This window comes from Taudactylus pleione, unplaced genomic scaffold, assembly GCF_031769625.1.
Source record: "Taudactylus pleione unplaced genomic scaffold, aTauple2 ptg000179l, whole genome shotgun sequence".
NCBI lineage: Eukaryota > Metazoa > Chordata > Amphibia > Anura > Myobatrachidae > Taudactylus > Taudactylus pleione.
This window is the reverse complement of record NW_028284581.1, coordinates 3,002,190-3,017,091: the sequence shown is the minus strand read 5'-3', so window position 1 is coordinate 3,017,091 and position 14,902 is coordinate 3,002,190. Positions and strand designations below refer to the sequence as shown.

The 14,902-nt window shown below is 41.3% G+C and overlaps 1 protein-coding gene across 1 annotated transcript in view; it reads left to right on the top strand.

Annotated features, from left to right (window-relative positions):
- The window catches only part of KIF13A (kinesin family member 13A), a 237,513-nt gene that overhangs the window by 165,549 nt on the left and 57,062 nt on the right, over window positions 1-14,902 (top strand). The window contains exons 22-26 of the mRNA XM_088475838.1: window positions 492-624; window positions 711-857; window positions 8,198-8,239; window positions 11,520-11,619; window positions 12,480-12,606. Coding sequence (XP_088331964.1) covers window positions 492-624; window positions 711-857; window positions 8,198-8,239; window positions 11,520-11,619; window positions 12,480-12,606 — 549 coding nt within the window. The remainder of the gene's footprint in view (window positions 1-491; window positions 625-710; window positions 858-8,197; window positions 8,240-11,519; window positions 11,620-12,479; window positions 12,607-14,902) is intronic.

Sequence of the window (14,902 nt, the reverse complement as noted above, 5' to 3'; positions counted from 1 at the left end):
AACTTGTCTGATGACCATTTTTATCTGTTTTCTGGCATTTAGTAGCAAATTGCTGATCATCATTTACTCCCATACGTTACCAGATTTTCTTTCCAACCAATCAACTAGTTGGATGGTTGGACAGAAAATCTTTACATGTGTGTGCAGCTTTACACTTGAATAATTGTATTTACTGTTGTGATGGTGCCGGGAAAAATAATTGTAAAGTAATTTGTTTGAATAACATATTTACAAATATTTGAAAGTCTTTTGTTAATTTGTGTATATGTGTTTTATTAGATTATTATTGTTATGCCATTTGTAAACAGTAGCATATTCACAGTTACCATTCCAGATTAAAAAATGCACATATAACTTTACTCTTTAATTGTAAATTTGTGTTTTTAATGCAAAGACCTTGAGTGACTGATAGTAACAGGTCTTCATTGAAGGACACCATCATTTCATTTGCTTAAGGGTAAAATATAGTTATTATTGCCATGCTGCTCTAGGTGGAGTGAGGTAACCAGACGAATAGAAATGTGGATATCTATACATGAACTGAATGAGAATGGGGAATACGTGTCTGTGGAGTTGCATCAAGCAAGGGATGTGAACACTGGCGGTGTATTCCAGCTCAGACAGGTGAGGGCATGTGCCGTTATAGTCAGCTTTGTATGATTATTGTTGAGATTTTCTTATACCTTGTTATACCTTTTGTCTTTGTTTAGGGTCATTCTAGAAGAGTCCAGGTGACTGTGAATCCTGTTCAGAATTCTGGTACATTGCCTCTGATGGTTGAGGCCATCCTTTCTGTTTCAATAGGCTGCATCACTGCCCGGTCCACTAAGTTACAGAGGGGCCTGGACAGTTATCAGGTAACTAGAGCGAAAGAGAAGAATATGGTGCAAATTGTGTTTATGCAGACACGAAAGCATAAGGAGTTTGATGATAAACCGTGTAGTAGTTCAGTTAGATGAATGACAAAACTGGTGTACCAGTGGCTGCAATTTGCTTTTTATTGCTTAGATACCATGTACCCACTCACACTTTTGTACTTTACTTATATCTTAACAATTGCATTTATCTGTACCTCTTAAGGATAACTAATATCATAAGCAACCCCAGATTCCAAAAGATGACTAACCTGGGGTGCAACATTCATGCTATCCAGCAGGTTCTCATGACTCCCTGCAAGTGCTGCTCCTTCGCGCTCTCTCAGCATGTTGTTTGTAGACAAGGTGTTGCTTTGAAAATTACCAGGTTGTTTAGGGCTGCCAATAGAACTATTCATGGACTGAAGGAGTGTGACTGGTGTGCACAGGATATTGGGAAACCTGCTAGACAAACTGAACATTGAAACATGGGTCAATAACTTTCTCTATCATCCAGTTGGACACTGTACCTTGGAGTATAGAGGCACTGATCTGCAAGAATGCTGAAGACTCGTCCCCTTCTATATCCCATACAATTTAAGTGTCCACAATTCTTTAATTTTACATTCGAACATCCTCTACCCTGTGGCAGTAACTGTTTTTGTAAGATGTGAGGCAGAGTAAAGAGTGATCAGACTGAGGAGGTGCCATAGATGGTACTGCCACCCTCCCACTCCCAAGATTAGATGACACTAGCAATACATGATCCCCAGTCACTACCTGTAGCAGTAGGGTTCATGGGTGATGTATCGCTAGTGCCATGGGGTGCATCACATACTCTGGAAGCACAGATGCAGGAGAGTGTTTTTCTTCTTCCAAGTGGGAGAGAGAAGATGTTGGCAGCGGTCAGTCCTGACAACCAAGTCTAGCACTGGAGAACGTAGTGTAGGTTCTCTGATGCTCGGTGGCAGGTCATATAGTTGGTATTAGTCTAGCATCCCCACAATGTGGACATGGATTTTAGGGGGAGCTGTCCTCCAGGCCATGTCTGTACTGTGCCTAATGGGAGGAGCCTATTCCCAGTCCACACCTCCTCCTTGGCAAGGTTCCCCTCACAGAGGAAAGTAAATCAGGATTAACAGACTGCATTCAGAGGCGTGCTCCGTTTCAGAGACCAGGGGGCAGAGCCGTAACTAGAGAGCTCTGGTGCCCACCGCCCCTCATTTTTTAAATAGGGACATAAAATAGTGCACCTGGAAAAGGGCCATGGCCTACTGGGGAAGGGCCAGGGAAGAGATAGGGGTGGCCAGGAGATGCTGGGGATAAAAGAAGAGGAAGCTACAAAGGAGAATAATAATAAACAGGAAAATTGACAGGCCCAAGCAGTGCCCCCTGCCCTGGTCGCACCACCCTAGTTATGGCCCTGCCCTACTAAAGTGCTGCTTTTCAGAAGTGGAGATGTTGCCCATAACAACCAATCAGATTCTAGTTATCATTTATCTAGCACCTTCAAGAAGATGATAGCTAGAATTTAATTGGTTGCTATGGTCAACATTTCCATTTCTAGAAATCTGCACTTTAGTAAATATACCCCCTGGTTTCCTATATCTCCGACAGTGAAGTATTTCAGTAGGAGATTTTACCTTTTCTGTGTGGGTTTTTCATTTAGTTTTAGGGGTAAAGTCTTGTCTGTCTTGTAATTATACTTTCTATTAGATTGTGCTTACTTGCAGAGAGAAGTCTGTGATGCTTTTTTATTTGATTTTTATATGATCAAAATGTTCGACTAAATTACCTAGCAGTCAGTCTAGGCCAGGCGACCATTTTTTTGCGAGAGGACCATAGCCCATGAATACCTAGGGTGGATGTAGATGACGGGAAACAGTCGGGAAGACGATGGACAGAATCCCGACCGCTGGCTTTCCGACTGTATAATCCCAGCAAGGGTTAAATGACAGGCGTTAAAATCCCGACACCTGTCAATTTCCCTACGTCGGAAGCCCGACACCCAGCTTACCGATCGAAGGGGGTGGAGGGTTAGGTTTAGGGTTCCCGGGGGGGACATAGGGTTTGGCACCCCCTGGGAGGTTAGGTTTAAGCTAGGGGAAGGGGGGGTTAGGGTTAGGCACCCCCGGGGAGAGGCTAGGGTTGGGCACCCCCCCGGGGGACTTAGGTTTCAGGTAGCAGGGAAGGGGGTATTAGGGTTAGCGACTTAGGGGGGAGGTTAGGGTTAGGCACAGGGCCGGATTAAGGGGGGGGGCGACAGGGGCGGTAGTCCCTGGGCCTCCACACACAGAGGGCCCCCACACAGGGTCAATGTGACCCTGCCGAGAACAGGTGCCGGCGGCACCTGTTCCCGGGAGGAGGGCGCTCTGCAGCTGCTGCGTCAGCTTGGGGCAGGGCGGTAGTGCGGACGGCACATAAGTGCCGTCCGCACTACACAGCACAAACACACAGCCGCCGGCGCCGGCAGCTGTGTGTTTGTTTTAGCAGCAGATGAGAGTCAGACAGACTCTCATTGGCTGCTGCGCCGCGGCCCACTGCCGGAGCGTCCGTCTTCCGGCTCCCGCAGTGGCTGATGGGAGAGACATCGACGTCTCCCATCATACAGAGCGGGCCGGCCCGGGAGGACGCTGGATGGAGGAGCAGATGCCGGAACGGGGAGTAAGATAAGTGGAGATTGTTTTTTTTCCTGTGTGTCTGTTGGGTGGGGGGGGTGAGAGTGACTATTCCTAAGGGCATTGCTGGGGGGGGGGGTGAGTGACTATTCCTAAGGGCATTGCTGGGGGGGGGGGGTGAGTGACTATTCCTAAGGGCATTGCTGGGGGGGGTGAGTGACTATTCCTAAGGGCATTGCTGGGGGGGGTGAGTGACTATTCCTAAGGGCACTGCTGGGGGGGTTGAGTGACTATTTCTAAGGGCACTGCTGAGGGGGGACTATTCATAAGGGCACTGTTGGGGGGATGACTATTCCTAAGGGCACTGCTGGGGGACGGACGGACGGACGGACTACTCCTAAGGGCACTGCTGGGGGTACTACTGGGGGCACCGCACACTGCTGGGACCACTACTAGGGGACACTGTATAGAGGGGGGGTACTGCTAGGGGCACTGCTGGGGATAACACTGGGGGCACTGCACACTGCTGGGACCACTACTGGGAGACACAGCATAGAGGGGGGATCACTACTAGGGGTACTCCTGGGGGGACTGCTACTGGGGGCACGGCTGGGCTCATCGCTTTGTGGCTTGAAGGGGGCCCCCGCTACCTAGTTGCCCTGGGGCCCCCACAAGCCTTAATCCGGCCCTGGTTAGACACCCCTAAGGGAGGGTTAGGGTTAGGGGGTAGAATAGGTTAGTGAGAAACTTACCTTTCGACGATCAAGATTTTCACTGCTGCCGGGATGCGGCCGGCGGTAAATCATACTGAATCCGTAGCTGACATAGCAGAACCAGTCTGGAATAGAACTTTAGCTCAGTTTGTTACTGAGTTTATTATGCAGCTTGTTGAGTGCTGTAAGGATATGAGCTAAAATGGCATAGATAGCAAATGCAAATCCATTTTAATTTCCATTTATTTTGCTGTTGGTGCCTCTCTAAGACCCACTTTTGAACAGCTCAGGTTAATAAGTAAAGCAGCTCTTGGAAGGGTTACTGTCTGGTAATTCAAGGCTTTGTTTATGTGTGACTGTTCTAGATCAGAAACTAATTAAAGCGAGTATGCTAAGGATACTGATGTGGATTCAAAAAGAACTCTTGACTCCCTTCCTTTTGTGGGCAATCTCAGCGGTGTTCATCCAGTGTGCGAAAATCTGGGAAGCAGATTTTATCAGTTGGCATACCCTATACCCTTTTGCCTGATCCCTTCATCCAGATAACTTTCTACAGATTGTATAGATATGGGGTCAGCAAGATGGCAGCATGATGGCATCTCAGCTAAACAAGGTAGAGTGCTACTGCTCAAGACCATGTAATCCAAATTCATTTCTAGTCCAATAGAATTACCAACTTATTTACTGTTCTGGCCAAGAAGGCAATGGTACACAGACACTCTGGATGGCAGCAGGACTGGTGTGGAATCTGCCTCTAACATGGGACTTGTTAAGCCAACTACCTTTTTGTCAGGATTTAGCTCAGTTGGCCTTAATGTATGTGGCTGTTGAAGCAATGTATCTTAAAGTTCAAGGTCTCTTTAACAGTATGGTTGAGACAATGCTTTTAGGGGAAGCTGTCCTCCGGGACAAAGGCATCTGTACTGGTCCTAAGGGGAAGAGCTAATTCCCAGTCGACACCTCCTCCTTGGCAAGGATTTCCTCAGGGTTTTGAGAAATTACTCATGTGTTAGCAAAAATAAATGTTCACTAGTGAAAGTAGAATCACCTATTTATTAGTAGATAACAGTAGGAATATCTTTGTCCTGGAGTAATAATGCTCCAATTCAGTAGACAGGTAAATGGAGTAGGATATTTCTATTTTTACACTGCAAGAATCATAAACGCTCCAAACTAATTATTTATTTATTACCATTTATTTATATAGTGCACACATATTCTGCAGCACTTCACAGAGACTATTTGGCCATTCACATCAGTCCCTGCCCCAGAGGAGCTTACAATCTATATTCCCTACCACAAGTACACACATACACACTTGGGTTCATTTTTTGTTGGGAGCCAATTAACTTACCAGTATATTTTTGGAGTGTGGGAGGAAACCGAAGTACCTGGAGGAAACCCACGCAAGCACAGGGAGAATATACAAACTCCACACAGTTAGAGCCGTAGTGGGAATTGAACCCACAACCTCAGTGCTGTGAGGCAGTAATGCTAACCATTACACCAAACTAATCAGCGCTGGGGGGTAAAACTCCTGTAACAGACACACTTAACAGTAGAAAATAGTAGAAGTTGAACAAACATGTAAACTAAAACAATAAGAAATGAAATCATACAAAATAAAATATATTAATTAAAATCAATAATAGTCTCTCTGTGTGGGGGGCGCAAAAGCACTTTGTTTCATGGATCACAGGCCACTATCTGAGTAAATAGAAGAGGCTATCTTTGGACAGAAGGTTTTTGCACACAGCAGCTTCAGAACGTACCCTCTCTTAAGGAAGCTTTGGAAGTCCTCAAGGCAGCAGTATTCCCCAACTGGATGAAAGAGAATATAGGATTTTTAAACTTACATCCTTTTTGTTGATACCATTGGGGACACTACACTTCCACCTCTTACGCTCCTGTGTTTTATGTTCAATATTTCAGTTTTGTATGTTCCCTTTTGAACATGAACTTTTCTGTTCTTGTTCCTATGTTCCTCTCTGTCCTAGTGGGCTCATTAAGGAGTTCCATAAGGAAGGGGTGTATATAAAATGGGAGTAGCCTTCACAATTTATACAGATTCAAATTATCTACACCCCAAGCAGCATTGATCCCCCTCCCTATGGAATCGGAGAAATGGATTTAACCAGGGCCGGTGCAAGGTTTTCTAGGCAACATTTCACCCACCATCCCTGCTCCCTCCAATATGCAGTGTCCCAAATACATATTTTACAATATAGAAATATCCCAACTAATATGCCACACAGCAGATCCCCAAAATCATACTGTGCCTCATAACATTGTCCCCTATTCATGATATGCCACATGCCTCTTCAACAAATTCATTATATGCCACACAGCTGTATCCTCATTTCATAATTATGCTACACATCAATGCCTCAATACACATTTAGCCACACAGTTGTGCCCCAATAAATAATGTGCCACACATTTGTGCCAACAATACATATGCTACACAGCTTTGCACCAATTTTATTATGCCACACAATTCCCCAAAACATATGCCACACATGTGCCCCAAATTCTTTGTATGCCTTACAGTTGTGTTCCCAATATATATATACATCCATGCTCTAATATATGTCAGCACTCACTAACCCACCCCACACACACACACTGCCAGAACTCATTAATCCCCTCACACACTAACCTTTTCTGCACTCATTAACACTCACCATGTCAGAACTCATTAACCCACACACATACTGCCAGCACTCATCAACAAACACACACATTAAGCCCCATACACTCACCCTGCCAGTACTCATTCTCCCCCCCCCACACTCACCCTGCCACCACTCATTAAACCGCATACACACACACTCACCCTGCCAGTACTTAATAAAACCAACCCCCACACACTAACGCTATCTGCACGCAATAACCTTCCCCTCACACACACTCTCACGCTGCCAACACTCATCAAACTCACACACACACACTCATCCTGCCAGCACTCAAAAAACCCACACACACACTCACTATGAGTGACAGGCTGGCAGAGGTAGGAAAGGAGACGACTGGAGGACAGGGAAGGGGCCACCACCACTGCTGCTGACTCTACTGCATTAACAAGTGAGAGTGCAGTGTCAGGGGCTAGGGGAGTTCCTGTGTCAGCCTTGGTCATCAATAGTCCTGGCTGGGACTGAAAGAGACATCCTTCATATTTTTTTGTGTACCCAGCGGCGCCCTCCTCTATCTGTTGCCCTTAGACAGCCGCCTAAAGATGCCTAATGGTAGCACCGGCCCTGGATTTAACGCAAGTATAAAAGTCAAGTTTTAGGCCTTGGGAAAATCCATTAATTTTCAGGTATGTATGGAATTATGTTTAACTTTCAGTTTCCGCCTATCTATTATTTCCTTAATATTTATTGCTGGCAATGGATGGTAAAAATAAAAATGCAAAAAAAAAACGGAAATTGGAAATGACTGTTCTGTCAGTGGTCAGGAGATATATTTGTAATTGCATGTGGTTTAAGCATTATTTTAAATATAAAATTCTGTAATGAAATAATAAATTCAAATCGGTATTTATAGAATAGCTGCTGCTTCATAACTGACTTTTATCACCTATCAAGGGGCAAATAGTGCTGCATTCTTTCTACTTGCAATAACTCAAGCCACTGATATTTATTTAATAAATCACCATATTAATGCTGAAAGTAGGTAATGTATAGCTTACACTGTGCATGCAAAAAAAGAGAAATGTGTTATTTTAATTACTTTTATAAAACAAAGCACACGCGATACTTCAGTAAAATATATGAACTGGTGCTTATCATCTCCCTTTTTGTTCAAGAATTAATATGTTGATGTATATAGTAGATCCAGGTGTGCTGTGGTCAGACAGGCTAAGCACTGCTACTTCATATATGTTTTCTCTCTATTGTTTAGCATTGTGTATATATTTATGGTGCATTTACAGTACTACCTCACCTAGCTTTGTTACGATATTATAAAAGCCATGCATGTTCTGTTTACATCATGTATTCTCTCCTACCAGAAAGAGGATGATGTTGGTGGTGATGATATGGATAGTTACCAGGTATTATTACAATGGCTTCTTCCAATCCCGTGGCATGGGACAAAGTTCTGCTCTGCACCACAACATGGAAACAGGGGGAGGAGATCTTGTGAAGCGTGGGGAGAGATACTTGGGAAAGAGGGTGCTGGGGAAAGCTTGTGGAGCTGGGCAAGGGGAGCTTGACAAATCACACTTTACTGTCATCACTGAACCAGCATCTAAAATCCTCACAGATTTGTCACTGTGTATAACGCTATCTAACATAATTCCACACATCAGACAGGAAGCTTTTTGTAAAGGGGGCAGGATACAAGGAAATAATGCATAATCTGCATAATGTATGCCATTTAATTGCTGAAATTGGTGGGTACCTGTAAATTAATGAATATATGTGATGCACATGAAAGCATCTCCCCAACATTGGGCGCAATCCTGTGGTCTAATCTGTATTAAGATATGGTGAAACAGCAGTGCCCACCATGGTATCTCACATATACAAGAACAGGACCTGAATGTAATAATCTTGGTCCTGCCATATTAGATGTATCTATCCAGAACAACATACAGTTATGCTTGAAAGTTTGTGAACCCTTCAGAATTTTCTATATTTCTGCTGAAATTTGGCCTAAAACTACCGCAGATTTTCACACAAGTCCTAAAAGTAGATAAAGAGAATCAAACAAATGAGATGAAAAAATAGATGTGCTCATTTTTTTATTGAGGAAAATTATCCAATATCACTGTGAGTGTCAAAAGTATGTGAATCTTTGCTTTCAGTATCTGGTATGACCCCCTTGTGCAACAATAACTGCTTCTAAATGTTTCCGATAATTGTTGATTAGTCCTGAACATCAGCTTGGAGGAATTTTACCCAATTCCTCCGTACAAAACAGCTTCAACTCTGTTATGTTAGTGGGTTTCGTCCCATGAACTGCTCGCTTCAGGTCCTTTCACAACATTTTAATTGGCTTAAGGTCAGGACTTTGACTTGGCCATTCCGAAACCTTAAATGTTTTCTTTTACTCAAATGACTTGTGTGCTTTGGGTCGTTGTCATGCTTCATGACCCACGTTCTCTTGAGATGCAGCTCATGGACAGATGTCCTGACATTTTCCTTTAGAATATTCTGGTATAATTTAGAATTCATTGTCCCATCAATGATGGCAAGTCGTCCTGGGCCAGATGCAGCAAAACAGGTGTGAGTTTTTTTATGCTGAAATGCAGTGTTCTCATTTCTCCAAACATAACACTTCTCAATTAAACCAAAAAACTCTACTTTGGACTCAGCTGTCCACAAAACATTGTTACAATAGTCTTCTGGCTTGTCCAGGTGATTTTAGCAAACTGCAGAGGGACAGCAATGTTTTTTTCAGAGAGCAGTGGCTTTCTCCTTGCAAACCTGCCATGCACACCATTGTTGTTCAGTGTCCTACCTGATGGTGGACTCATGAACATTAATATTAGCTAATATGAAAAAGGCCTTCAATTGCTTAGAGGTTACCTTGGCTCCCTTTGTGACCTTGCAAACTATTAGACGCCTTGCTTTTTTGGTCGACCACTCCTTGGGAGGGTAATAATGGTTGGAATTTCCTCCATTTGTACACAATCTGTCTGACTGTTAATTGGTGGAGTTAAAAACTCTTTAGAGATGGTTTTGTAACCTTTTCGAGCCTGATGAGCATCAACAACTCTTCTTCTGAGGTCCTCAGAAATCTCCTTTGTTCGTGGCATGATACACTTCCACAAACATGTGTTGTGAACATCAGACTTTGATAGATCCCTTTTCTTTTAAAAAGATATGTTGTCCACTCACACCTGATTGTCATTCCAAAGATTGAAAATACCTGACTCTAATTCTACCTTCAAAATATCTGCTAAGCCTAAAGATTCACATACTTTTGACACTCACAGATATGTGATATTGGATAAATTTCCTCAAAAAAAATATAAAATGTGCATGTCTAATATTTTTTGTCTCATTTGCTTGATTCAGTTTTCTTTATCTACTTTTTAGGACTTGTGTGAAAATCTGAGGTAGTTTTAGACCAAATTTCAGCAGAAGTAAAGAAAATTCTGAAGGGTTCACAAACTTTCAAACACCACTGTAACTACCGTTCTAGGGACATATCCATAGCTGCAGAGCAGGGGCGTAGCTAAATTGTTGTGGGCTCCATAGCAACATTTTGAAGGGGCAACCCAGTGCTTGTACAGAGTCACCTCTCTCCACATCGTCTGTTCATTTTATGTACCATAGTAGTGGCCTAGGTCACATTATATACGCACAGTGCCCCCAGTTCATATTAGGCTACATTGTAGTCCCCCAGTTTACAATATGCCACATTGTGTGCTGTCAGACAACTATAATATATGACCTGAGTCTGGTGCCCCATAAGCCTCTCGGGCACATAGCAATAGTACCCACCGAAGCTCACTATAGCTACACCCATGCTGTAGAGTCTTATCTTTTACACAAAATTGTTTTTTTTTTCTTTTAAAAAGAACTGAGCATACAGTTTGTATACATTGATCCAAACTGGAACACCACGTGTTCTATAAATTTTAAATATTTTTTGGTAGGATAAAATGGAACATTTCCATTTAATAACATGTAAAATATGACTAACTATAATATGCTAAATCACAAATGCACTAACCTTTGGCTGACTTCATATTGAAGCTTCGTACCATTCTCACAAGACATCAGTATACACAAGGCATGATGCATGATGCGGTTTAATTTGCATGAAAACAATTATTTACAGATGGTTCTGCTGATAATCTCTTTTGCAGGAAGCTGTATGCAGAACTAATGGTGGATTGCGTTCACCTGTTTTTCTTTGATACCTTAAGAAAAATAACAGGCTCACCATCATTCCACCCTTTTTGCCATTAAACATATTTTTATATATATATATATATATATTTTTTTTTTTATAAGCTACTAGTAAAGCAAATCATGTTTTTTATGTGTTCCATAATATTTGTTGTTTGTAGCCATGCAAACACATCTAAAGTGGCTAATTAAAATATTAAATATGTCCAAAATATGTATGTTACCTCTAATTTAGGAAAAATAATGGACTTTTTTTTTAAGAAATCGATCACTGTACAGATTTTAAACATCTGATTTTCTCCCCACCCCCCACTCTATGTATTTCTTTTTGGAAAAATAGCTGCATAAAAAACTGTTTAATGGCATCACTTAATTTAAAATTTTCATTTAATTCATGTAGCAAAAGCTTAAATCAAATTTAGAGAGAATAAAACATTAAACTTTTATATATTTGTATCTTTCATACAGGAGGAGGATTTGAACTGTGTACGTGAAAGATGGTCAGATGCACTGATAAAACGCAAGGAATATTTGGATGAGCAAATTCAGAAAATTATAAATAAACAAGGTTCATTTAAATTACATTAAAATCTTTTTTTTATATTTTTCCTTTGTTATTTGTGAAGTGTTAACAAATAAATATTAGTTGTGTGAAAATGCAGAGTATAATAAACACCCATAATGAGATTTTTATGATCACAACCAAAAAATGTTTAGAAATAAATAAAATAAGAAAAACTACAGTACCACTAAGGTTGTGCCATTCATTCCATATTTTTTGAACACTGAGTACTCAGCTAGGAAAATATTTATACAGTACTGTATATACATACTGTTGTGTATATATGTATACTCTTATATTAAAAAAAAAATTATATGCCATTATGCTGTCTTGCAAAATGAAGCAATTTATAACTTTAAAAATAAGAGCTTTTAGCCTTTTGACAATATGTAAGAGTGGAGTAGCTTCAATGTAATCATGTGTTAGTTTAGTTAGGTCCAATTTGCATGCTTGATTCTGAGTCTTCACTTTGTAGCTTATGCATCTTTCTTTGTAGGTTAAGAGAAGACTTCAACTTTTGTATTTTTTCATACAAGTAGTGATATGTTGTGTGTTTCATAAAAAATAGTTTATTTACTCTGCCAGAACTAGTTTCTAAAATAGGGATGGACAATATATGTGGTTGTAGAGTGATATTATGTGTTTTATACCAAAATCGTTATTGTGGTGGCATTTTTGTTAATGCCCAGCTCTATTCTACAACAATGTGAAAGTAATTATTTTCCAGTAGGTTCTATTTTTTTCGGACAATACATTTAGTTAGTTCTAGATGACAAGCCCACCTTCTTTTAAAACATTATACAATTTTTTTGCACATTGACATTTCCTCTTTACTGTAGTAACATAAATGATTCTGCTTCTTCCAGAGAAAAGTGAGGATGATATTGAACGGGAAGCAAGACTGGTCGAGCAGTGGGTTGGACTAACAGAAGAGAGGAATGCAGTGCTAGTACCAGCACCAAGTAGTGGCATTCCTGGAGCACCAGCAAACTGGTAAGTGGTTAGATTAGAGATATGCAGGCTCGGATTAGTTCGGTTTTTCCCGCCAAATTTTTGGGTCTCAGAAAGAGGCAAAACGTTATCTTTCATAGTCAAACATCATTTTTCCTGGACAAAAGTCCGTGAAAGATTCTCTAGTTTAGAGGCATGTTGCTATCAACAATATTTAAATATACCTGTGTTTTCATCTGTATACACCACCACCACCACACCAGCTAGAAGTTGTGGTTGGTTCTCAAAGAGGGTATATCATGCTATGGCACACAGTGCATTACTGACCATAAGCAATTAGGTATCCTGTCAAGGATGGCTTTATTAAATTTTGTAATGCAGAAAATCCTGTATACCAATAATATCTAATACATTTTTAATATGACAGTTGAATAGATAGACAATACATGAAACAGATCCTTCACTATTGGACATGCAAATGAGAAACACAAATGGCTAATTTAAATTTAGGAGCAGATCCAGATACCAGACTCCGATGTAGAGTGAGTATAAGACAATTTGCTTAGTGCATCTTGAGTAATTTCTCTATGCACATGTTCAGAAAGTGAACACACGCATATGCACATATGCAAACTTTGCAATGCTGTCACTTATGCACACATGTACTTTAAGGGGATGGTACAGGGGAAAGAAGGGGCATTCTAATGTAGGCTATGTACAGAGGCAGAAGGAGCCTGTGTGCAGTCTACGTCCAGGCCTCTTTCCCGGGATCCAGTCATAATACTGACAGTTGGGTTCCCAATGGTAAGTACTGGGGTTAGGGGAAGGTTAAGGTTAGGGTTTGGAACTAGAGGAGGGTTAGGCACTAAGGAGGGAGGGTTAGGTTTAGGGTGTGGGGGGTGGTTAGGTGTAAGCACTAGGGTGGGCGCTTAGGTTTAGGCAATGGGGAGGGAGGGTTAGGGGTAGGAAGAGGGGAAGGGTTAGGATACTGACCGACAAGTGTCTGGATTCTTACTGCTGGGATACAGAGCGAAGGCATCCCGTACCCAACCCCCCTCCTCTCTAGCCAGCAACACATTAGTAAGGACTAGGAGACCCATTATAGATACATACTAACTGTGTATAGTTAAGGAATATCTATACAAATGCATACCTGAAGTATCTTGTATACATACCTGATAGGACGTAATTATACACTGCAGCTATAGAGCAGATGCAAACACATACAATGCTGCTGTTGCAGAGGCATACTCATCTCGAGCTGTGTACTTCTCACAGTAACGGAAATACACTGTTTTTCATCTGTCTTTTTTTTTTCCCTACAGTCAATTTGCCCATTTTCCCAACAACTTTGTTTCCGCTCAACTGGGTGCAGAAACAATTTTTAGCTGCAGGTGGAAAAATAACATGTACTTGCCATGTATGCAAAACAAGTTTGCATTTGCACCCCTTGCAGTGCAAAATGGTTTGTTTTGCAGACTATATTCTGGACCCATGAAAAATTTGCACCCAATTGTGTAGTCATGAAAAGCACCATTAGTTCATATAAGTGTGTTAATTTTTTGTTTCAAACCAGGGCTGGACTGACTATCTGGCACTTCCGGTCTGGCCGCAAAGCCAGGTCAAGCAGTTCCACCTCCTGGCGTTCTTCTCGGCCGACATGCATAGAGACGGGGCCGTGCTGCAAGGTCATGCCCCCAGGGGGTGGCCATGTCCCTTTTCTTAGCGCATGGGCACAGAAGGATGCCGGAGCTGTTCTAAAGTCCAAGTTTATCCCTGATTCAAACATCATATTTACTCACAGCGGGTGAAGTACAATAAAAATGGACAAAAATGTACCAAAAAAGCAACAGAACCTAGTCGACCTCCTGTCTAATCACCTGTAGATTTTACTATAGGACTCAGATGGGCTATAAACATCACCAATTTTAAAATGTTCCAGTTGTATGTATGGTACAAGGAAAATATGGGAAAACTAACTTTATCTTAATATCCTTTGAGATGGACCTTTGTGTGTTTATTTTTATATATAAAGTTATTTATTGCACAATGTAACAGTAAAAAGATCGCAATCGGTTGCTATTATATCAGTGTACATTCCTATAAAAAATCACAATAAAATGCAATAAAAAAAAACATTAAGACAAAAATAAAACATAATGGGCCAAATGTAATGGGGTGAGAGTTTAGAAAATGTGAGAGTTTAGCAGTAAACTCTCACATTGGTTGAGCTTTATCTTCAAAATGGGAAAACATCTGAATGAGATTTTAAATCGTAAGAGTTTTTTAAGTCTAAAAAAACATGCAAGTTCGCTCTGTTACTTTGTTTTTGGACTCT